This window comes from Xyrauchen texanus, chromosome 30 (assembly GCF_025860055.1).
Source record: "Xyrauchen texanus isolate HMW12.3.18 chromosome 30, RBS_HiC_50CHRs, whole genome shotgun sequence".
Lineage (NCBI taxonomy): Eukaryota > Metazoa > Chordata > Actinopteri > Cypriniformes > Catostomidae > Xyrauchen > Xyrauchen texanus.
In genome coordinates, this window is record NC_068305.1 from 29,906,855 (window position 1) to 29,930,155 (window position 23,301).

General features: G+C 39.7%; 1 protein-coding gene across 1 annotated transcript in view; it reads right to left on the bottom strand.

Annotated features, from left to right (window-relative positions):
• Nucleotides 1-6,003: 6,003 nt before the first annotated feature.
• The window catches only part of hmcn1 (hemicentin 1), a 123,876-nt gene continuing 106,578 nt past the window's right edge, over nucleotides 6,004-23,301 (bottom strand). Inside the window, exons 80-107 of the mRNA XM_052098916.1 lie at nucleotides 22,156-22,290; nucleotides 21,796-22,065; nucleotides 21,394-21,584; nucleotides 21,101-21,314; nucleotides 20,825-20,959; nucleotides 20,460-20,650; nucleotides 20,115-20,196; nucleotides 19,654-19,923; nucleotides 19,378-19,548; nucleotides 17,269-17,439; nucleotides 17,017-17,187; nucleotides 16,706-16,876; nucleotides 16,310-16,480; nucleotides 15,907-16,077; nucleotides 15,635-15,781; nucleotides 15,371-15,508; nucleotides 15,164-15,285; nucleotides 14,800-15,037; nucleotides 13,414-13,476; nucleotides 13,190-13,309; nucleotides 12,946-13,080; nucleotides 12,644-12,757; nucleotides 12,434-12,559; nucleotides 10,886-11,014; nucleotides 9,652-10,014; nucleotides 8,521-8,640; nucleotides 8,256-8,382; nucleotides 6,004-7,995 (exon numbers count right to left, since the gene is read on the bottom strand). Coding sequence (XP_051954876.1) covers nucleotides 7,629-7,995; nucleotides 8,256-8,382; nucleotides 8,521-8,640; nucleotides 9,652-10,014; nucleotides 10,886-11,014; nucleotides 12,434-12,559; nucleotides 12,644-12,757; nucleotides 12,946-13,080; nucleotides 13,190-13,309; nucleotides 13,414-13,476; nucleotides 14,800-15,037; nucleotides 15,164-15,285; nucleotides 15,371-15,508; nucleotides 15,635-15,781; nucleotides 15,907-16,077; nucleotides 16,310-16,480; nucleotides 16,706-16,876; nucleotides 17,017-17,187; nucleotides 17,269-17,439; nucleotides 19,378-19,548; nucleotides 19,654-19,923; nucleotides 20,115-20,196; nucleotides 20,460-20,650; nucleotides 20,825-20,959; nucleotides 21,101-21,314; nucleotides 21,394-21,584; nucleotides 21,796-22,065; nucleotides 22,156-22,290 — 4,823 coding nt within the window. The 3' untranslated portion in view covers nucleotides 6,004-7,628. The remainder of the gene's footprint in view (nucleotides 7,996-8,255; nucleotides 8,383-8,520; nucleotides 8,641-9,651; nucleotides 10,015-10,885; nucleotides 11,015-12,433; nucleotides 12,560-12,643; nucleotides 12,758-12,945; nucleotides 13,081-13,189; nucleotides 13,310-13,413; nucleotides 13,477-14,799; nucleotides 15,038-15,163; nucleotides 15,286-15,370; nucleotides 15,509-15,634; nucleotides 15,782-15,906; nucleotides 16,078-16,309; nucleotides 16,481-16,705; nucleotides 16,877-17,016; nucleotides 17,188-17,268; nucleotides 17,440-19,377; nucleotides 19,549-19,653; nucleotides 19,924-20,114; nucleotides 20,197-20,459; nucleotides 20,651-20,824; nucleotides 20,960-21,100; nucleotides 21,315-21,393; nucleotides 21,585-21,795; nucleotides 22,066-22,155; nucleotides 22,291-23,301) is intronic.

Below are 23,301 nucleotides of genomic sequence, written 5' to 3' on the forward strand. Positions count from 1 at the left end.
CAGTCTATTGAAGTTCCACACCGAACGATAGGTTTGTTTTTGCCTCTTTTACAAAGTGAATAGCCACTCAGATACAATTGACTATCCCTTTAAGTTACTAATAGAAGCTAATCTCTTGATAAAGATGATTTATTTCTTGAAGGCTTGAAGTATAAATGAAAAGTTTTCCAACAATGATCTCGAAAAAACCTTTGGGCTTTTAGAATGTTTGTGTATGTTTTCAATCGCAACTTCTAAAACAACATCATATGAGAAGTCTAGCCCCAGTCAACCATCAGATTTAAGTTTACGAAATAAGGGAGTGCCGCAACTAAAAAGCAACATCCTGAGGGGCAAAACAAAACATGAAACCATGCCAATCACCTGCACCCACCATTATTTAAGGCTGGTTTGTTGAACGGTTATAGCCCACTCTTGTTATTTTAGGCCTCAGTTGAGATGCAGAGATCTCGCCGAGTCATTTCTTTTACCCTGAACCTCCATTGTCTGTTAGCATCTGAGTGATTAGCATCTTAGCTATTCCTGAAGTCAGCATTGCAATAAAAGTGAGCATTTAAATTACGTCATTGTCATTCTTTCTACAAACACTCTTATTTACACTTTCTGTGTAAATAAGTCTCATTATATAGACCTTATTCACAAAACTCAGCGCTAATGACACAATAGGGTAAAGATGCAGATAAACTGAATTATATTTTAAAATGCTAATTAATGATGCTATCATAAAGCACAATTCTTAGTGAATTCCTCCCTCTGACATCCAACATATTCTAATACATCTGCTGCATCTGTGAACTGACAAGATCATCAGACTTGTGACTGTATTTTTTATGTAAATTGTCATGCTCTGAAGTCTTTTTTTGTTCTTGTCTTTATGTCTTTTATTTTGGAAGTTTAGTTCCTGATTTATAGTTATGCGTTTCCTTCCATATTCATGTGTCTTGTTTTCATTGGTTTATTGTCTTCTTGCTATCAGTTCTAGTTTGTCATTGGTTTAAGTTTATTAGTCTTGTTATCTTGTTTATAGTTCTGTCTGTTTATTGGTTGTCTTGTTACCCTTGTCCATGTATTTATACCCTCATGTTCGCCATGGTCCTTTGTCAGGTTTTGTGTTAATGTAATGTTGTTTGGATGTCAGGTCTGGTCAGGTCACGTTGTTTCTGTTCCTGTTCATGGTTTTTGGATTTCACATTTATGTATAAACTGCACTTGGGTTCTTCACATCATCATTATCTTTGTCTACCTTTCATTGCCTGCCAGCCAACATTACAGAATACCTACTATGAACCCAGCAGTTCAGCTCCTATGCCTACATCAGAGGAATCATCCCCTGGAGGAATATGTGGAGGACTTCTGCGCTCTGGCCTGCAGGGTGGACTTTAATGATATTGTCCTCAAGGACTTTTTCCGTTTTGGGCTGAATGAGCAGATCACCTCCCTGATGCCTGCCGGTTGAATTACCCTCAGTCTGGCTCAGTTCATTGATTTAGCCCTACAATTGAGCAGTTATCTTTCACTGTAGGAGTGGCTGAGGAGGAACTATGCACTCCTCCAGTGACTGCCATGTCACAGCCATCCACAGACTTGGCGGCCGAGCCAGAGTTCCCCGTCATGGTGGCCGAGCCAGCGTCCCACGTCATGGTTGCCGAGCCAGCGTACCACGTCATGGCCGCCAAGCCAGGGTCCCGCGTCATGCACCACCTTCTGCCCCGGACCCTGAATCTACTCCATGCCATGTCACAGCCATGCCTTGGCCTGCTCCATGCCATGTCACAGCCACACCTCGGCCTGCTCCATGCCATATCACAGCCACGCATGAGTCTATACCATGCCATGTCACAACCATGCCTCAGTCTTCTCCATGCCATGTCAAAGCCATGCCTGATTCTGCTCCATGCCATGTCACAGCCACGTCTCAGTCTGCCCCATGCCCTGTCACAGCCAAGCCTCAATCTCACCATGCCATGTAAAAGGGCAGCCTCAGTCTGCTCCATGCCATGTCACATGCCCGCCTCTGCTCCATGGTCGAGGCCCAAACCTGCCTCTGCTGCACAAGCCAATGCCCACACCTGCCATGGCATACGAGCCAGCGCCCACACCTGCCACGGCCTACGAGCCAGCGCGCACGCCTGCCACAGCCTACGAGCTAGTGCCTATGCCTACCATGGCCTACGAGCCCACGCCTGCCACGGCCTACGAGCCAGCACCCAAGCCTGCCATGGCCAACGAGCCAACACCCACGCCTGCCACAGCCAACAAGCTAGCGTTGCAAGCCTCGTCCATCCCAGAGCCAATGTTGCAAGCCTCAGTGGCCTCGTTATGCCATGTTACCACATCGTCCACGTCAAGTGGCCCTGCCTTGCCATGTTACCACATCTGCCACATCATGTGACCTGCCTTGGTCCTCCGAGTCTCCGGCTCCAACCTGGCCCTTCAAGCCCCCACAGTTTTTCCCCTCGAGCCTCTCACAGCTCCACCTTCTATGGCTTCGCCCCTCGAGCCTCTCATGGCTCCACCTTCCACTGGCTCCACCCTGGTCTCATGCTCCATGCCCTGCTTTTGCCAGGCCATGCTCCACTCCCTATCTCGCAAGGCTGTAAATTTTCTTAGTCAGACATCTTAGTCAGATTTTCTCTACAACTCATGATCAACTGATGAGTAGGTATCAGATAAGCCCACTCTGAAAGTTCCCACTGAATTAACCGACTTCAAATTCCAAATAATATGATTTCAAAGGAGGGTCCTTCATACTCTGTTCTACTGCTAAAATGCACTCTCATCATGAGTTGCACTATGTATCAATGAAAGAGTTTACATAAATTATTACTCATGTTAATTTAAGACACAAGATGTCTCAGACTTAAGATGTAGCTTCCTTATATACCCTTACAAACATGTAAACATGTGCGTCGTAGATAAAATGGCGGACCTTTAGGTATGGTGCTTTTGGGGAGGCAAAAGTGTTTGTATGCAAATGTGACAGAAGGAGATGAAAAGTCTTTAGAAGTATGAACCACCCATTTTAAACATCTGCTGTCCACACCATCATGACATCACATACTTAGTGACTCCTGCTATGAATTTAACTGTAACGAGTGATAGCGAGACAAACAGACCCAAAATGCAGAGAAACAGTTCAAAGGATTTATTTACAATAAATGTGAGCAGTCACTGTGGATGTCAAGGATCCAGCAGGGAGAGATGACAAAGAAGCGCACGTGCTGTGGCCGAGCCCAGGGCAGTCCGTGAAGAATGTATTTGTAGAATGAGTGTGTTCATTGTGGAAGTCAGGAATAGATTTATGAAATCCACCATTGAAGCTTAGTGAGGTGCAGAACAACATCCAGCAGGGTAGGGCAAACTCCCGACACGCGGGCAAAGACAAGCTATCATCCATGGAAACCCAGCTGACATGCAGCAAACTGGAAGGCAACCACACACTGACACGCGGGCAACAAACAGATACACGAGACAGGACCAACTAGGCAGAGAGAGTGAAGTTAGTTACTTCACACCAAACAACAATCTAGCAAAGATAGATGAGGGAGTGAAAATAACAAAACATACAAAACACTGACAAATTACCTTAGCATGACATTAACCGACTGTTAATAATTAACACAACAATACATTGAATTCCACGTATCTTTCAGCTCTTACAGGGTGTTCAAAGGCTTTATATTTTTAAGGTGAAGACATTAATATTAGGGCGTGTCTGTAAGTCTTACTCATTTACACTGAAGAGTTATAGAAGCGGTTTTCAACCTGGGGGGAGCTGTGAATAAGATATAATCAGCATATTGAACCAACATTTTAGTACATTTGAACTTATTTCTTACATTCAAACTAATGATCTGCATCATTATTTAGAGTAGGCTATATAATAATAGTGTTGTTAGATATAGAATAAAAGTAATGATCATTTCCTTGAAAATGGAAGTTATTGATTATAACAGGGGGCTCTTTCATGTCATTCAAGCTGAGATGATCACTCACAGTGAGTTAGACCGTGGAGCACACCTGCCCCAAATGCATTGACTTAGTCATCTTTTCGTTCAATTTGCATTGGGAGCAGGTGTGCTCCAGGCTTCGCTTACGGGGATCAAAGCTGGGGAAAGCGAGGCTCCCTGGCTTGAGACAGTGGCTAAAGACCCTGGGTGAACGGCAGACAAAAAACTCTGAAAAATTCAATTAGCATTTTTATGGGAGAAAAAAATTAACAGAAGCATCTTTATTGTATGTAAATGTTTATCCATTGCAACATTTCAAATTGCAATGTTCTTTGCACATCGTTTATAAAATGCATAAATATATATGTAATGCATTATAATATATTGCTAAATAATAATACAAATTATATTTTCATGTATATTTTGGTTTGTGTGGTAATTGTTACACTGAAATATAAACAAATAGTGTGTTTTGAACCACTTCCATAGTAACTGAGTTACTACAAGTGGTCTATTGGCGCCTCCTAGTGGCCTTTTTAATAAATGTATTTATAAATAATATTTGTGGTCACCATTCAAAACATATGAATTGCTCCAACAAACTTTTTTATACTACAATAATACATTTTTACTCTTGAATAACAAATGTCTAAGTGTCTACTTTCAAATGAGCCAAAGTTTGTGTTTGTAGACCTAAGGATTCAAGAACTGGAAGAGTTTTACTTTGGGTATGTCGTTTTCAAGCTCATGCACAAAAAGAGGCAGAATGTTAAGAAGTTAAAGGCAGAAATGTAAAGCTTATCATTTTATAAAAGCACTTACATTAATTCCTCTGTTAAAACTGTGAATTATTTAATTGTTTTTAGGGTTTAGGGTTCTGTGGTCTGGTATACACTGCATAATCTGTAAATATGAAATATTGAATTTAGGTCATTCCAACAATTTAGTGACATTCAGGCTTTGAAACTTAAAAAAAAAAAAAAAAAAATCTTAATGTTTCATCATTACAGGGTCAAGTTAAAGATTGTATTAGTTATACCGGTCAAGGTAAATGACTACAAAGTTCAGATGTACATCCAGTTAAATGGGCAGCATCAGGGAGGAAAATAACAGTACATTCAGTTGATAAATTAGCCACTTCATGGTCTGTGATTGATATCAAGCAAACATATTTGTTAGCGTGTATTAATTATTTTATTTCGGTTAGCATAAATACTGTATCTTGAAGTTTTAACCCTTGTGTGACCTTCGGGACATTTTTATCTTTATCATTTAATTTGTTCAATCATTTTTGCTGTGTTAATGCCAACTGCATAAATTTAGCTAAAGGCGTGTATTTTTGGGGGAATGTTTATATTTCAACCTTTATCCTATAATACACTGTGTACATAAAATAGTTACTCTCAGGACTTCAAGGACAAATCTATTTAAATTACAATATTTGATCCCAGTGCCATTAAAGCATAAAATCAAGAATTCTATGATATTATGCTTTCATTCCAGAGCCCTGTCATCAAAATATAAAATTGTAATACTTTCCACCAGATGGCATATTTTACTAATGTAGCTATAGCCTATGGAGCAAATACAAGCTTTTTCCTAATTTCAGTTTGCTGTATTATATTGGGGTCGGTGCCTATAGTTCAGGACATCAGGTCAAGATAGTTACAGAATCACCCATTTACCTGAAAAGGTAAAAATTGGTAAAAGTGAAATAGTGAAGTTGTTCATTTCCATAGGTGAGGAAGCATACATTTGAAGCCAGGCAGAAGTAATGTAGATTAGGGCTGCTCGATTATGTCAAAAATCATAATCAGATTATTTTGATCAATATTGAGATCACGATTATTTATGATGACACCTGAGTTCAGTGGTTTTTTTTATTTGTATTTCCGTGTTTACATGACAGACAGTCATTTCATTCAGAATTCCTCAATAAATAATTTTGCCCAGATTTTTGAAATTCATTAACCCCCCAATAACCGAGCGCGTCGCTCTGTTGTTTTATCCATTAAGCAAATAAAAGCCGGACAACGTTAAATGTGTTCATTTTCTGATTTAATAATTCACATATTAAAGTGTGGCAATAAATGCAATATAATAATAATAATATCAGAGTTTTTTGAGCAAGTAAATTGTGCTCTAATTATTTTATGCTGTTTAAATAGCAAAATAGGCCTATATGATAGCGTGTAGCACATGGTTTCAAACATTCTGACACGCAAAGTGGGGGCTACGTTTTTATTGATCCTGAGTCCATGAGAAATTGCACTGTGTACTCGATACACGTTTTGAAGCTTATCTTCACTGCGGACAAATCAGCATGATCAAAAACTTCCGCGATCATATTTTTCCTTAAAATTACAAGTCAACAGAATGAATAACGTGAATCAACTGAATTTGATTACACCATTTCTGATAGCTTGTTGGGCAGGCCGGTGATCACTAGCGGATTTAGGTATAGGCGACATCTTGCCGGGGCGCCCGCACAAAATAAATCTATCGCTCATTTGCAAGTCACGTCAATGATATCATATCTCCGTGTGGGACTGTGGGTCAATTAACCTTGTCGGAGTGGGCGCCCTGATTCTAGTTTTTCGTGTGTGAGCTAGGCAGGCTACTACCTGGAAATTCTCCCACACAGAAGTGGTAAACACAATTTATTCATAATACTGTGAATATATAGTTTCACAGACATACTGGTGCATTTTTTCTGGTTTGTGTGAAATCGTTAAGAATAAAGTTATTACAGGTATTGCAAAGGCAATCATCACTATTGCTTAAGGTTAGGTATCTGAACAAACCCTAACTCTAAATAGTAAATTTCACATCATTTCCCACCTCACACAATTTGTGGCTTATTGAGGAAAGTGCTGCTATTTATATAGGTGTGCAGTATTAAATGTAAAAATCCAGTATGATTCTCTGCCCTAAAGTACAAGTGAATCTAAAATGAATTAATTGTACATTTTTATTGCTTTTTAAAAAAAGGAATAAAACAATAAAAAAAACTTATATACATATAATGAAAATAGAATACAACTTGATTACTGACTTCATGTTACACAAAATACACCAAATGTGTATGAACCTGTAGTAATAATGAGATATTGCTATAATGATCTTTGCATAATTATTGCTGGACAATATTCTCTTCCAGAGTAAAGGTAGTGCTTACCTGAGATGGGTGTTATTTTCACTTTTACTACATAATGTATATGTCTCAACACCAAACCTTTTTTCCTCATGTTGGTAATCACAAATTTCAACCAATAAAACCATTTTCCCATCTCATTTTATAGACAGCAACCAATCAGATGGAGGGAATTGAGTTTCTTTCATATATTCAAGCAATTCCCAATAAGTTAATAGGTAGACATATGCACATGTATTTACCACCCATAGTCTTGTAAAGTTGGTCTGTTCTACATTCTGACAAAGGATTCTTACCCATGCCTAGAACTGGCTGAACTGCTATCCCAGTCAGCGGTCTTAAATTTTAAAGGGACAGTTCATCCTGAACTGTTCATGACCTGTGTGAATCTCTTCAAGTGGCGGATCTGCAACTACAACACACATACATTCACACTCTCATACTAACACATACACTTTTCAGTCATGCATGTACAAAAACTGCACCATGCTCTCTTTTTGTGGTCTGGACGTAGTAAAGTGCTCTCAGTAGGGATAGGCTGAGACAGCGATGTAGACGATGAAGGTGGTCTGGTACTCTATCACTCCGTCAGCACTATAAGAGAGGGCTCGCACCTTCATACGGTACGTATGTGGTTCACGCAGTGGTCTGGTTGTGAACAGAACACCTTTGAGGTTTTCGTCTCTCAGGGCGAAGGGCAGACTTGTGTCCTCATCCACAACTAAGAAGGAGGTGCGGGGGTGGACGACTCCATCCTGAGTGTAGGCAACCAGCCGGATCAGGTCCTGATTTGCAGCAATGCCAAAGGGCAGGGACAGCAGTTTGTACTCCAGTGCATAGGGGCTCAAGGAACACTCCAGATCATTGGGTTGACAATTCTTATGGCAGAAACTGAGAGAAAACAGAACAAATGTTATAACCAGAGAATTAAAGTTAATTCAAACCCGTCCCAAACATTGTTCCAAACCCATATGACTTACCTTTTTCTGTTCTAAACAAAAGAAGATATTGGGCTTTTTTTGTTTTTTTGGAAACAGAATGAAAGTGAGTGGTGACTGAGGGTGCGTAACTGATGACAGAATTTACATATTTGGGTGAACTATGCCTTTAAATAAAAGTAGGTAATGGTAAGAAAAAAGTGGCTGTCTCACCCTGTGGCTGGATCTCTCTGGTAATCTGGCGGGCAAGGTGTGTCGATGCACTGGTAACTCCCTCTCATGTTGAAACACATTCTGTTTGCACCACACTGAATATTCTGTTCCACGCATTCATTTATGTCTGTCCATATAAAGACCATGCCAAATGTGAGAAATGCAAATGTTTAAGCCTACTTTGTAATAGCACATTTTAATCTGCTAGCTTGCTCTTTTGAACTAAGCACACATATTGTGAGTACTCATCTCTAATTTCTCTTACCTTGGCAAGTTTTGCCGTTGGTCATAAGATGATAGCCATTAGGGCACAAACACCTATGGCTGCCTGGTGTGTTCATACACTCATGTTGACAAGTATCCCTGTGTTCACATTCATTAATGTCTACAAACACAAGAAAGAAACATTTATTTATTAATTACTCATTCTTTGGAAACCAGTCAATTTGGACATTCCCAGTTATCACTGTTACAGGTTCATTAGTTTTATAGACTGAAAAAAAGCAGAATTTGTTTTTGTCCCTCACTTTCTGTTCAACCCTTTTATGCTGTCAGTCTCCTCCATTTAGAAATGATGGTTTAATCTTTCTGACATAATTTTTAAGTGATTAACGTGATTATTATTCTTACACCCTGAGCATTGCATTCCATCTAAAGTAAATCACTCCCATTACAATTACTGATGCAGTCTGCACTGAATGCATATGCTGCATCGCAATTCAGTTGACGGATGCCCTGTTCTATTTCTGATGCGCTGCAGAGCTACTCCAGTCACTTTATTAACCCATCCATCTTAAATAAAATTATTTTACTTACCAAATATCATGTGTCATTTTATATATATATATATATATTCTACTGACCATTACATCAAAGCCAGCTCATGATGTTTCTGGTCTCTGATCTACTAATTTAAATTATATTTTGTTTCTAACCACATGTATGTGCAATTTTAGCAAAAATAACATTATAATAAAAGTTCTATAATAAGTAAAAGTTTATAAAAGTGGATTTTCATTGAAAATATCTATTCAAGCTCACAGCTGACTGGTCTGAATGTTCCCTTTAACGCATCCAGTGTACTGAAGACAGCATCAAGCCACTGAAATGTGTCCGATATAGACAAGTTATTATATTTTTTAATTAGTATTTAATTTTGTTTACATTTATGCATGACCCTAATGTCATTCACATAATATTGCAATATAACACATACAGTATTGCTTCCTTTTAATGTTTTAGGAGATCATTGAGCATAGTAGCAGCAGTTTACAATCTATTAAGAGAAAGGTAAAGAATAAAATGCAGTGTCATATCTTCTGACCCGGTATATGAAATTGACAACCATTTGACAACCCAAGCTCCACTAGAGTTCAACATTTACTCTTGTAGTTACCTAAACACCGGCCCTTTTGTATCATAAAACCAGGAGGGCAGGTATTAGTGTCTCTACGACTGCGTGAAGGGGCATTGGATGGTCTGTTGGCTTCATAGTGTCCCCCGATGGGGGTATATGAGTGGTAACTCTGGGAGGCCAGGCTATGGTAGTGCTGCTGGTAGGAGCTCCGATCAGAAGAGGACTGGGAGGTTCTGTACCCGTATGAGTAACTCTCATAGCTGGGCAAGCGCTCTAGTCCAGCACAGGACTTGCCATCGCCCAGCAGGTGGAGCCCCGGTGGACAGAGGCACTTGTAGCTGCCAGGACTGTTCACACACCGATAGGCACAGGGCACAGGTATCAGCTCACACTCGTTTATGTCTGCTCTCAAAGCAAGCCCAAAACAGAGAAGGAGAAATGGGGAAAAGCAAGAAGAAAATATAATGGACAGAAGGAAAGTAAAGGGACAGGGAATGGAAGTAAAGATGGGATGAATATGAGCAGATCAAAGACAGAGGAAAGCAAAAGTGAAGTAGAAAAAAGGGGAGGGGGATGAGAAAAAACACTAGGGATGAGTATCAATCCCTCAATACCAGCATGTGTTACATGCAAAAATGCTAATTGAATTCAGTAATTTTTAATAAGGAGTATTGTTTCTATAGTAATTAATGCAATTCAGTATATAAGTGAATACATTCTTAGTCCTGAAACTCTGAGGGAAGAAAAGCACAACTGAGAAAGACCAAAGAAAAACTTGAATGTCCACTTGAGGATATTCAAGAAATATAACTGCAAAGTACAGCACTTCATGGGGATCTAAAGCAAAAGGTAAAAGATCAAAAGTGATAGATAAAGTGGGAGGACAGAGCCATGACAGTCGTGCTGGCATTGCTGTGAGAGTGGACCTACCTACCAGTACAAAATCACCTGCCACTCTTATCAACCACTTACACCGAACATATGCTCAGTTTAAATAATAATTACAGAACTGACAATAGGGTTACAAAATTTTAATTAAAATAAAAAAAAGTTAATTCATCCTGTTTAGATATAAGACAAAATACTGATTAAAAAAATATTTTGTGCAGTGTGAGTTGGTTGTTGAAGTTACAAAAAGTGACAGAAATAAACAGCAATGAAAGAATGAAGGAAAAGTTGAAGGTTTGATGCAGATGCAGGTTTCTATTTGCCAGCAGGCAGCAGCCCAGGATGTTAGGTTGTTTAAGTTAGGTGTGGGGGACTTGCTACATACCAAGGCAGGGACGGCCCACACCCTGAAAGCGGTACCCCCTGGGGCAGGTGCAGTGGTAGCTCCCTCTGGTGTTTTCACAGATCTGATTATACCTGCACTGGTGAGTGCCATCATGGCACTCATCGATGTCTGCAAACAGAATCCAAATCATTATTCTTTCATTAATCTAAAGACACTAATTATTTAATATCCTTTACAAAATTATTAATAAAATATATTAAAAGGAGAAATATGTTATTTCTGAAACAATAGTGGCACCAACAATGAACAGCCTCTGTGGGCTTTCGTTTGTTTGGAAACAATCATTATTTAGACAATGCAGTTTGGTGCCACTAGAGCAGGGGTGGGCAACTATTTTGGTAAAGGGGCCACATCAGGCTATAAGTAGTGCATAGGGGGCCACATTGTATTCCTTTTGAGATACAATGTTCTGCATTGATTTGTTTTTTTGTATCTTTTAAGCCCAGAAAAAGTTGTTTACTCAATTTTCTGTAGTGTATCTGTGACTAGTGAGACTATTCTGCAATTACCTAAAATATTATATTGCTCTACAAAAGGTAGATACTTTTCTATCAGGCATTAAAAAACGGAATAAAGGCTGAGCTTATTAATTTATTTTACCATCTCTACTTCCCTGTTCATTTATTAATCAATTTAACAATCTCTACATCAGGGGTCTGTTTTAATAAATAAAAAATTAGAAATTTATAGAACTTTTAATGTTTGTCGCAAAGCGGGCGAGTTTACTTATTTTTTTCTAAATCATTACCCATTTACATGCTAAAAGTGTCATGATGAGGGTCTCCTCGATGGTTTGACTTTCAGCACACAACTGAATAACACCGGCTGCATGACTATGATAAATGATTACTGCAAGAGTTAGATTAACATACAGGTGTGAAGGGACTTCAACATTTCTAAATTGCACAAATAAAAAATGCATATACATATTCGTCTCTGGCTTGCTTTTGCTCGCATGTCAATGATGCCGAGATCTACTTTTATATTTAATTTAATCACTGAGAAGGTTTACCTACAAAGTAGCACCAAACATCACAATGAGCCTCAATTATGGACACGAATGGAGAGTAGGCGTATAACACTTTTCCTTTAGCAGAATATTGCACTACATATCGCTAAGTCTCTTCAAAGGGGAAAGCAAGATATAGAAATAGCGCACTTGCATGCATGGTTGCCAGATTGCACAAAATAAGTATAATATTAGGCAGAATATTTCCAATTTGTGCAAGCATAAATCGGGGGTGTTACATCTCTTATCTGGCAACCCTCTGCATGTTCAATGCTTGTGGAGACGCTTGAAAAAAAACGCTTTTGCGATAAATGAGCCGCGGGCCACATTAAACCATGTGGAGGGCCTGATCCGGCCTTATGTTGCCCATGTCTGCACTAGAAGCACAAAGGTTCAACACTTCACCTGTATTAAATGTTAGGCATCATGCAACAAAACGCTCTAAGAGCACTTTATACACAAAATATAAGCAACTTAACAAGATAGGAGTAAACTCTGAAGTGTGGTCAAACACAAACCTATGCAAGTGCCATTGCCTCCTTTGGTCATGCCAGTAGGGCAGAGGTCAATGCAAGTGTATCCACCACGTGTGTTTTTACACTGCTGATCTGAGCGACACACTCTCTGTTTGCATTCGTTTATGTCTAAGGAGAAAAAGAAAAGCTTTTAGTGCAGAGTCTTTTGTGTTACTGACCCCTTTTCTAAGCTATATGTCATCTGTAACGTACCAATACAGCGCCGATTCCTGAGTTGGTACCCCGGTTCACAAGCACAGCGAAAGCTGCCAATGGTGTTTAGACAGTGCTGATGGCAGGGGTTAGATTCTTGACACTCATTCACATCTGTAAAAGATATCACAACAAGCTATTAAAATGTATGATAGAATGCAGGCATTGATGAATTGCCAGAGGGCAGACCTATTGGTAATTAACATAAAATATAATAATATAAAATGGTATTGCAGCCATAAAAAAAATATACATACTTCAACAGTATATACATAAACATGCAATTGGGAAAAATTGTGAACCTGCACAGCTCAGCCCATCTGCTGTCCTCCTAAAGCCCCGCCCACAGCGCGTCACACAGTGATATGAGCCAATGGTGTTCTCGCAATCTTGTCCATTGTGACAAGTGTGCCCACCCAAAGAACACTCATCAATATCTAGGGTAAACAATAGAAGCAGTTTCACAGCCTTGAATGTTATTCTAATTTAGAGAAATAACAGACCAGTCCTGCTTTCTTTTATATGTGAGTTGAGGGTGTCTCGTACCTTGACATGTTCTGCCGTCGGCTGAGATGGTGAGTCCTCTGGGACAGGAACAGTAATATGTGCCTATAGAATTGTGGCAGGCATGTGAACAAGGATTTCCCTCCTCACACTCATTCTCATCTTCATCCGGAAAGGAAGACAAGAACAAATGTTTTTCCTTCAGTGAAAAAACTATATTTTCATAAATGTTAAATAAATAAACCCTAAATACTTCCTGTCTGTACCTGCACAGTATGGGCCCATGGAGTCCAGCTGAAAACCCTTGGGACATTGATAACTGCGCTCTCCTGAAGAGTAAAGTGTATTTAAATCAGAGAGGGGAAACAATTTGAAGCTCAACAAAATTTTACATTTAACAGTTTGAATGGAATTGAACTATGACAACATAATTTGCCAACAGAAATTTGGTGTTAATACCAACGGCCACAAATTACTTTGATGCTGTAAGTGGTAACCAATATTACTGCCACTATAATAAATCTAAACTGTTTTGTCCGTTTTTATGTAGCCTATCACTAAATTGTTTTATGTGCTTTAAGTGAAATCGGGTATCAAAGCATTACAATTTACTGTCCACTTGGATGGATAACCACTTTTAATACTGGCCTAATCGGACCAATAACAAAAAAAAAAAAAAAAAAAAAAAAGAGTAAAAAGTCATTAAAATAATTAATATTAGCCAATATCAGTATGGTCACCAATATATCATGCATCCCTAATGCCAAGTTTACACTACACGATTTTAAGCCTGATTTTTACTCACCGACAGTTTTGTGGTGATCGCCAACAAAAGCCCGAAATCGTAGGCAAATCAGAGCTCGCTCCCGTGTGCAATGATAGCAATGTATGAATTATCAAAGACACGATCTGAGAGAATCGCCGACGCGTCGCCGATGTCAGCTAGATATTTAGAATGTTAAATATCTGGACCAGTCGGCAATTCTAAATCGCACAATGTGAAATGTGTTTTGACTGAATACAACTACAGTGTTGACCTATAGCCAATGAGAGAGCAAGAAACGGGGCATGGGAAGTTTCAGTGTGAGTCCTGATGTACCTGCAACAGACTGCGATATCAAGAAAGGCACATTGGACCGACGCAATGGAGGAAAAATTTGCGGAACATTGGCAGAAGCACCAGATTTGATGTTTCATCTGAACTGTACCACAACCGGGTGGAGAAAGAGAAGAGTTGGAGAGAAATTGCCAATTCTCTTGGAGAGTCAGGTAAACAAATAGATAGATTTTTCAGTATGAGGTACTTTTTCATATTGTAACCAATAAAATATATGATGCCTTTAGGCGATTAAAAACATACACATCATATTCTGAAATGCATAACATATGATCATGCATTTGTTTTAGTATCTCGTATCACTTCTCGTGTGTTTTCCGTTGGGAAACGTAATTTGGAGTACAGGCAGAGCTGTCAGGGATTCGTCAACAGTGAAATGCCGCCGATTCCTCGTGTAATTTGAAAACACTACGACTAATATGACAAGACAGACAGTTGTGTAATATGAATAGTAACACGATCCAATGTCTTTGAAAGTCGTGTAGTGTGTAGGAGGCATAATGAAACTGTTTTCTGATTTATTTGTGTATTTTACCTTTAGCAATAGTGGCATGGATGGTGAAATCCAGCATCTCCTCTAGAGGGTGGTAAAGAGCGTTGATTGCAGAGGCGTGGAGTGTCTGCACCAGATAGGGCATCTTGCCTCTGGAGGGCCCATATGTAATGGTGTGATTCCAGGAGTAAGGTACACTCACCTTGTCTATACTAAACATACGTGTAGAAAGAGCATAGAGCTGGCCAGCCCCAGTCTGGATGTAGTCTTCTGTGTAGTCCTAGAGTTTAAAAAATAAACTAGATTTTACAATAGATTTCTTACATGGGATTAAGAGATGAAAATTAAATTGTGTAGTATATAATTTTTGAGGTAAAACATTTCCTAACAGTAAAAGAGCTTCTACCTTGAGACTGATGTCTGTGTTGGAGGGCAGTTTTAGGATGTGTCCATTAACTACAATGTCTAGTAGAAGTGCTCCATCTGAGTCCAGCCCCCGTGCCACATGGGTCATTCTTAGAATCTCACCTACAAACAACACAAACACAGTATGAAAAAAGAAAACAGTCACTTTCAAACATTGCTACACATTAAGTAAGACAATTGCATTTACCTGTGGCAAACTCAACCTGAGTCTCTCGTCTGAAGATGCCATTTGTGAGCGTGTAGCCATTGATGGCTTCACCAACTTCCTGTGCTGTGGTCCAGTAGATGGGGTTCAGGATAGAGATCAACTTCCTCATAGCAGGGCCTAAAGAATGATGCATAGAACATATTTATTGGCCTGGTGGGGGCATGACCAGCATTTAAAACACAACATACAGTGTGTTGGTGACTTCTTCATTTGGGAAACATAGAATGAGTAACAAAGACTGACCCAGAATCCTGGGAATATTAGTGATGGTGGCATGTATAACTCTCCCTCCAGTGGGACTGCTGGTGATGGTGGCGTTGAGGATTGCAATGCCGAAACCCATTTCATTAATGTTTCCGATGATACTCCCTCTGGCTTTCTGAGGGCCACCTAAGAGAGAAAGGTGAACACGTTTAAACAATGCATCCTAAAATATAGTGTGTAAACAACTTCCCCTTCAATCATAAGAAAATAACAATTTCTAAGAGAACCCTATAGGCTAGTTTGAAATGCACCTGGACATGGCTGTACGTTACATCTTGATAACTGGCTGGAGTCTCCAGGACAGGTGCGGCCGTTGTTACTAGGTGATGGATTGTTACAGAGTCTGACACGTATCTGTTCTCCACCCCCACATGATGCTGAACATTCCCCCCATGACTGCCATGAGGCCCACTTTCCATCAACTACATACACAAACACAGAGCGCAAAAAGTGTTATAGACAAAATTACTCTAGAATAATCAAATTTAGTATATATCCTCTAATCAAGTTCAAAGTAATCTTGTCAATCATAATCTCTATGCTACTGTATATCATCACTAGTTTGCTTATTCATGCATGCAAAACATAGGTTGTGTGTTGTTATTTGTTTGTGCTATGTACTGTATGTGCATTGTGTGTATCTGATTGCTTTACCAGGGCAGCTGATTGTGTTGCACTTCTGCATTTGTGCGTCTGATCCAGTGCATGCTCTGCCACCATTAGCTGGTCGAGGATTGTCACATGTTCTGTAACGTCGCATCTGACCACTGTTACAGGTTCTGCTACAACTGCCCCAGCTGTTCCATGGGCCCCAGTTACCATGGACTATGAAGAGAGATGGAGAGATTATTTCAACTCAATGTAATCTTCATTACAGAAGTGTGTGAATGAGTGTGTGTGTGTCGGGGAGGGGGGCGGGGGTTATGGCGGCGGGCCTCCTCTTTGGTGCCCCCCCCCCAACAGGTGGCACCCTAGGCAACTGTCTAGTTCACCTATGCCTAAAAACGGTCCTGTGTATGTGTGTGTTAAATAGAGAATGTGTTTACTCACTGGGACAGGGTTCAGTGTTGCAGAAATCAATTTGGATGTCATTTCCTTCACACTGACGCCCCCCATGCTGGGGTGAGGGACTTGTACACAGACGTGTCCTTTGCCTAGTACCGCCTCCACAAGAAACACTGCATGCTCCCCAGCTCACCCAGGATGACCACTTTCCATCCACTGTTGAAGAGGGGTAAAAGGAATAAGCCAATGCAACTTTTTAGCTTTTAAACTTGGATTGGATTAGATCTTTATATTAAACTGAGATTGGGGAAAGAATAAAACATTGAATAAAATATACTCTTGAAATATACGCTTACCAGGGCAATTCCTCTCATTGCACACTTGTGTCTGTGTGTCAGGTCCTACACAAGATGGTCCTTCAAATGAGGGTGGAGGGTTGTTGCACAGTCGGAGTCTTGTCTGCATCCCTTTACCACATGTTTCACTGCAAGGGCTCCATGGCAACCAGGTACCCCAGTTCCCTGCCACTGACAAATAAGGAGGCAGTCAGTCTGACAAAAACAGTTATGCTCATGCATTTGCAAGAGAAGGTATGTTCCACCACTCACCTGGGCATGGCCTAATACTACACATGATGGCCTCCACTGCTTTGCCCTCACAGGCTCTGCCTCCATGTTGTGCAGCAGGGTTACTACAGCTCCGCACCCTAGTCTTGTTACCCTGACCGCAGGTGCGGGAGCAATCCTCCCAAGGAGACCAGTCTGACCAATTACCATCCACTGCAGACATACACACAAAGAAAAAACAATCAATATATGAATTTTCTCTGACAAGGTTTAAATTATGTTTTTGTTCAATCAGAGACTGAAAGTAGATTCCAAATGTTTACTGTAAAACTAAAAATCTAATTAATCATATTCATGTTGTCCACCAATATACACAACATGGTTACAAAATTATCTAAGCCTTTTGTTTATGTTCAACAAATGCATTTGTTTTTAGTTGGCATTATTTTAGCCTGATTCACACAGAGAAATTGTCCAATACATAGGACATTCTTTTAGGAAAGTGACGATATTAAAGTGTTTTAGTAAATGTATATAGAGGTAGATGTTGCTGTTTATTACGAAGTCATTTTTTGACAAAAATTATGTTTTTGCCTAAATCATCTCCTCATGATGTTGGCCACCTCTGGTAAAATTTCAGAAAAACCTGAAAAAATTACTTAGGACATAATTTTAGGAAGGTGACGATATGAAAAATGCCAAGCTGAGAAGCAGTCATGAGGCAAGTGTTTCTTAAAGGGTTAGTTCACTCAAAAATGGAAATTATTCCATAATTTACTCACCCTCAAGCCATCCTAGGTGTATATGACAGGGGGTTAATAAAGGCCTTCTGAACCGAAGCGATGCATTTATAAACTATAATCTCCGGCTTACAAAAACACATTGCTTCACTTCAGAAGGCCTTTATTAACCCCCTGGAGCCGTATGGATTACTTTTTAGATAGATGTATGCGCTTTTTTGGGCTTCAAAATCTAAGGTACCATTAATTCTGATTATAAAGTTTGGAAGAGCCAGGATATTTTTTAATATAACTCTGATTGCGTTTGGCTGTCATATACACCTTTGATGGCTTGAGGGTGAGTAAATTATGGGATAATTATTTGGTGAACTAACCCTTTAATAGCAACATTTTTAATAGATTAATTTAAATTAACAGTGTGAACTGATTCACAAAAATGAATGGAACTTAACAAATTTTGTTTTTGCAACTGATGTTTAAAACAGAGACTCTACTGAAACATGGGTCATAACACCCTCATAATTGCAAATTGCGCAACAAATTGTTTTTATTTCGGTTTGTTGCAAAAAAATGATTTTTTTCTTTCCAGTTCAGAAGTTCCACAGCCTCCTTTCCATAAGGTTACCGGTTAGAACAAATAATGTTCTTTTAAAAATGACAATACTCTGTGATAAGGGGTGGGTGAAATACCAATTTGCAGTGTTTCAGATCTCACAAGAGAAACAATCAACATGGTCTGGAAAAACAAGCCCAAAATATGCCACTTGGCTCAATGTGTGATGGATTTATCAGCATAAAAATCACAACAAGCATTTAATTAACAGTTTTTTATTTTAGATTTGCTTCTGAGTCAGCGGAAAATCTGTATTAATGCATCTTTTCTAACAATAATTCAGTGAAAGCTTGGAAACAACTGAGAAATGTTCTTTTTATCTCTAATTATGTTTTCTTTGTTCCTGGATTAGCTGTGCATGTACATGTAGAAATTATACATATTTGTTAAAAAGGTCACAATGGGCACTTAGGCAAAGAAATGTGTGATGCTGCAGTTTCCTTCAGGATCAAAGTGATGTTTAATTTTTTTGGGCAACATGAAGTGGTGTAGTTCCAAAAATGTACGGTGATAAACCCTTTGGTTTCAGGAAAAGGATATTGTAACAAAATTAACCGCTTATAACCGGTTACCAGCATTTAAAAATAAAGTTTTCAGCCCAGAATAATTAAAAATCACTTTGTTCCATTTTTCACTTACATTCTGCTAAACATTTAGTTATTTTTCTGGGTTATTTATTTTTTTCTTGAACCGTTTTTTTGTTCTTGATTGTAATACTAGTGTTTAGGAAACTTAACCAAAGCTGGGCCTAGTCTAAAGCAGCAAAAGATTCAAAAGGGTTGAAAAAAATTAAATGACCTGGACAAGGTTTGCCTTGACAGCTGCGCGTTTCTGTTGCTGAACCAATACAGTGATGCCCTCCATTAGCAGGTAGTGGGTTATTGCACTGTCTCAGTCTCCTCTGTGCTCCTGTACCACAGGAAACACTACAGGCTCCCCACTCCATCCATTCAGAGAACCCTCCATGAACTATAGTAAAAAAACACATATAATTCAATCCCATATTATAATATATGTGACTCCATAATAAAAGTCGGAATACTGACTAAAAGACTGAAAGCCATTTTAACTCACCACGCACTGTGAGGGGCACACGCACAAGCACGGAGCCTAACAGATTTCGGGCCACACACTCATATTCAGCTGTGTCCTCTTTCTGTGCAATACTGAGCCGCAGAGAACCGTTATTCAATGTAGTAATGTGCACGTTACCCAACAGGGGGCGCCCTAGACGAGACCATTCAATGACAGGCATGGGCTCTCCCTCTGCTTGACAGTTTAGCACCACTGTGGAACCAGCATCTACCACTGTCTCCACTGGCTCTACAGTGATGGTTGGAGAACCTATGGGATAGCACTGATGTTACTACAGTAACACAAGCAAGTATAATATTTTGCAAATGAGAGATTATTTTTGTAAGATACAGTATTTTATGTGACAATCTGACTAAGGATGACAAAGTAAAAAAAAAAAAAAATAATTATATATACACTATATATATATTTTGTTATTGTTTTAAAATCAGACTACTTACTCTGTAAAGTTAACGTGACTGTTCTCTCCACTACTCCTGCATCATTTGTGGCCACACACTTGTAGTTTCCAGAATCTTCACTCTGCAAGTGATTTGGAAAAAAGTTTAGAAATACAATGAATAGAGAAGCTCTAAAAATACATTTTTATTAATAACATTATATTTCAAGGGTTAAAGTTTATACAAAACTTTGACTCAACTAAAGTTATTTGTATAGCGCTTTTCACAATGTATATTACTCCAAAGCAACAAATTTTACAGCTTTTTTTTTTTTTTTAAATGCTTTGCGTTTGTGCAGCTATGTCTTTGACTGATGTGTGAAGTCAGGACTGTTGTGTTGTGTACCACTGTGCCGTAGATGGCTAGAGATCCGTTGTCAAGCTGGCGGATTCGGTTGCTAATCTGCACATTGATGCCCTTTTTGGTCCACTGGATTGTGGGCAGAGGGTCAGCTCGCACCTCACAGTTGAGTATGGCATTCCCTCCCAGTGGCTCAATGCGATTTGAATGAACATCTCCATATATTATTGGTGGCTCTGAAGAAAGATAGAAAAGACATTGAGGCTATTGGAAAAACTCGAAGAACCTTGGAATAGATAAACAAGTCATAATTGACTTGGCCCACTGTGTTTCAATTGTACATGAAATGAGTGCAGAAAAAGGTGATGCCACAAGCAGATTAAGACACTGTGAAAAGTGCAGTTGATTGCCTTTAACATAGACAAATCCCAGAGATTTGATGGATCCCACGCTGTTCTCAGCTGAACAGGAGTAAGTGCCTGAGTCATCTTTACTCACACGCTCAATCACTAGCTCACTGTGGCCATTACCATGATCATACTGGGCTGTGGGAAGAGACAAGTATGTATTATATAACACTTTTCTGTTTCAAGCTTATTCATGCATCACAGACTATTGAATATTAGTAGTGCTGAACAGAGGAAAACTCCTAAATCTAGCAACAGAATTAGTGGCGTGATCCATACCAGGGATAATACTATTGTTGAACGCCCACGTGATCTTGGGTGGAGGGATACCAGTGACTCCACAGGTCAGTAGGAGGCGTTCTCCCTTGTTCAGAGACACATCCCCCAGGAGTTCAGTGAAAGCTGGGTGTGTGTGGATGGATAGACCAATTGTGCGACTGTCCTGTCCTATTGAGTTGGTGCCGACACATGTGTAACTCCCAGAATCCTCAGGCTACAGATACAGAGAGATGCATCAGAAAAATTTCACAATAAATAAACAATTTGAATACAAGAATGATTGGAACCTTGACCTGTGCAGTGACTATGAGCAGCTCTCCGGTGGGTAAGATTGTGTATTCGCCGGTGGTGTCGGTAAGTGCAATACCGTCTTTTTCCCAGGTTATGGTGGGCTGTGGGACCCCTTCTGCCACACAGGTTAGTAGAGCTTGGTTGTTCACCACCACAGACAAATCTGTCTCTTTGCCACGGATGGAGGGAGGGACTGAGGTAGAGAGGGAGAGGTTGTAATAATAACAGGAGACAGCCTGACAGCCTTACTGAAGTTATTCTACCGGAGTATCAACGTATAATCAATGAACTATTTATATTGGGAACTACAATATATTAATCACAATTATTATACAGATCACTATACAGTATTTAGTATACATTATTTTATATTGATCACTATATAAAAATAATCCATGACTCACTCTGTACAGTGAGGCTCATTTCCAGACTGATGCTTCCAGCCATATTAGCAGCAGTGCAAGTGTATCTGCCTGTATCTCCAGGTTGAGCAAAAGTGATTAGTAGTGCCCCTGTGCCAAGAACCCGCTGGCGCATTGACTCGCTTAGAAGCTGCCCGTCCTTGTACCAGGTGATAGAGGGAGATGGGAAACCCTCTGAATAGCACTGCAGAGTTACAGATGCATCCAGTGCCACAGTGTACGCCATGATGTTAGAAGTAATTACAGGAGGCACTGCAGGCAAAGAGAAATACAGTATGTAATATTTGAGAGATCCTTCCACACAGTCTTCTTAAATTGGAACAGATTCTGTGTGATACTAACCTTGCACTCTGAGTTTGGTTTTGCCTAATGCAGTGCCTGCTGGATTTTGAGCCACACACATATAGGTTCCAGAATCCTCCACTTTGGCTTTAGATATCTGCAGACCACCATTGGGAAGCACTGTAAAACCACTTCCTAAGGGAGAAAGACATTAAGGTATGTACAGATTGCTCATAAATCCAATTTGTGACTGTCAATTTGCAAGCAATGAAATCAGGTCAGTTTGTTCAGACAGGGTAATCAATATCCAGTATTTATACATTGGTTGGCATAGTAATGACTGGCACAACGTCAAGGGATGTTAGAGAGTAGATGCCATTGTGGAAAGAGAGGACAGACATTTTAGGTTAATCATTTAACCCCGGTTCTCTGATAATAGGAATGAGGTATCTCACTATGGCCAATCCTGGAAGCACCAATAACAATCAGACCGTCAGTTGACAGACCAATCACTGCATTGATGAAGGAGTCCCACCTTCCTATATAAAAAATCATAGGTGCCTACTTCAATCTCCGCATATCTCTTCTCTGTGCAACTGCAAGGAGGGAAGCATGGTTAGATACCTCACTCCAGTTATCAGAGAACTGGTGTTACGTGATTACCATAAAGTTCTCTTTCTAACATTTGTTCGGTATCTCACTATGGGATATAACCAACTCTCATATTGCAGATATGCTGTCCGAAGCAGAGCATCAAAATAATACACTTGTGCTTCACTTTGTTATTGTTGATTTGTGTGTGTATTTTATTTTATTTGTACACATCAACAGATTGACTACCCACACCAAGGACTGATTGAGCCAATGATGGTTATGTGACATCCAGTCTATAAAATCAGACAAATGTGTGAGGCAATGTCCAACTCACAGCTGCACAAATGTCCTGGATTGAAATGCCTTTAAACAGCGCCCATGAGGTAGCCATGCCACTGGTAGAATGAGCTCTCAAGCACTCCGGAGGTCACAGCCCCAGACTATTATAAATTAATATAATAGCCTCTATTAACCAATAAGACTGTAGTGATATGGGTCTGTCCTTACTAGAATTAGCCCAAGAAACAAAAAGCTTATTACTCTTCCTCAATGTCTTCATTCTTTCTATGTAAAAACGTAGAGTATGAACTGTACACAAAAAGTGAAGCGGCA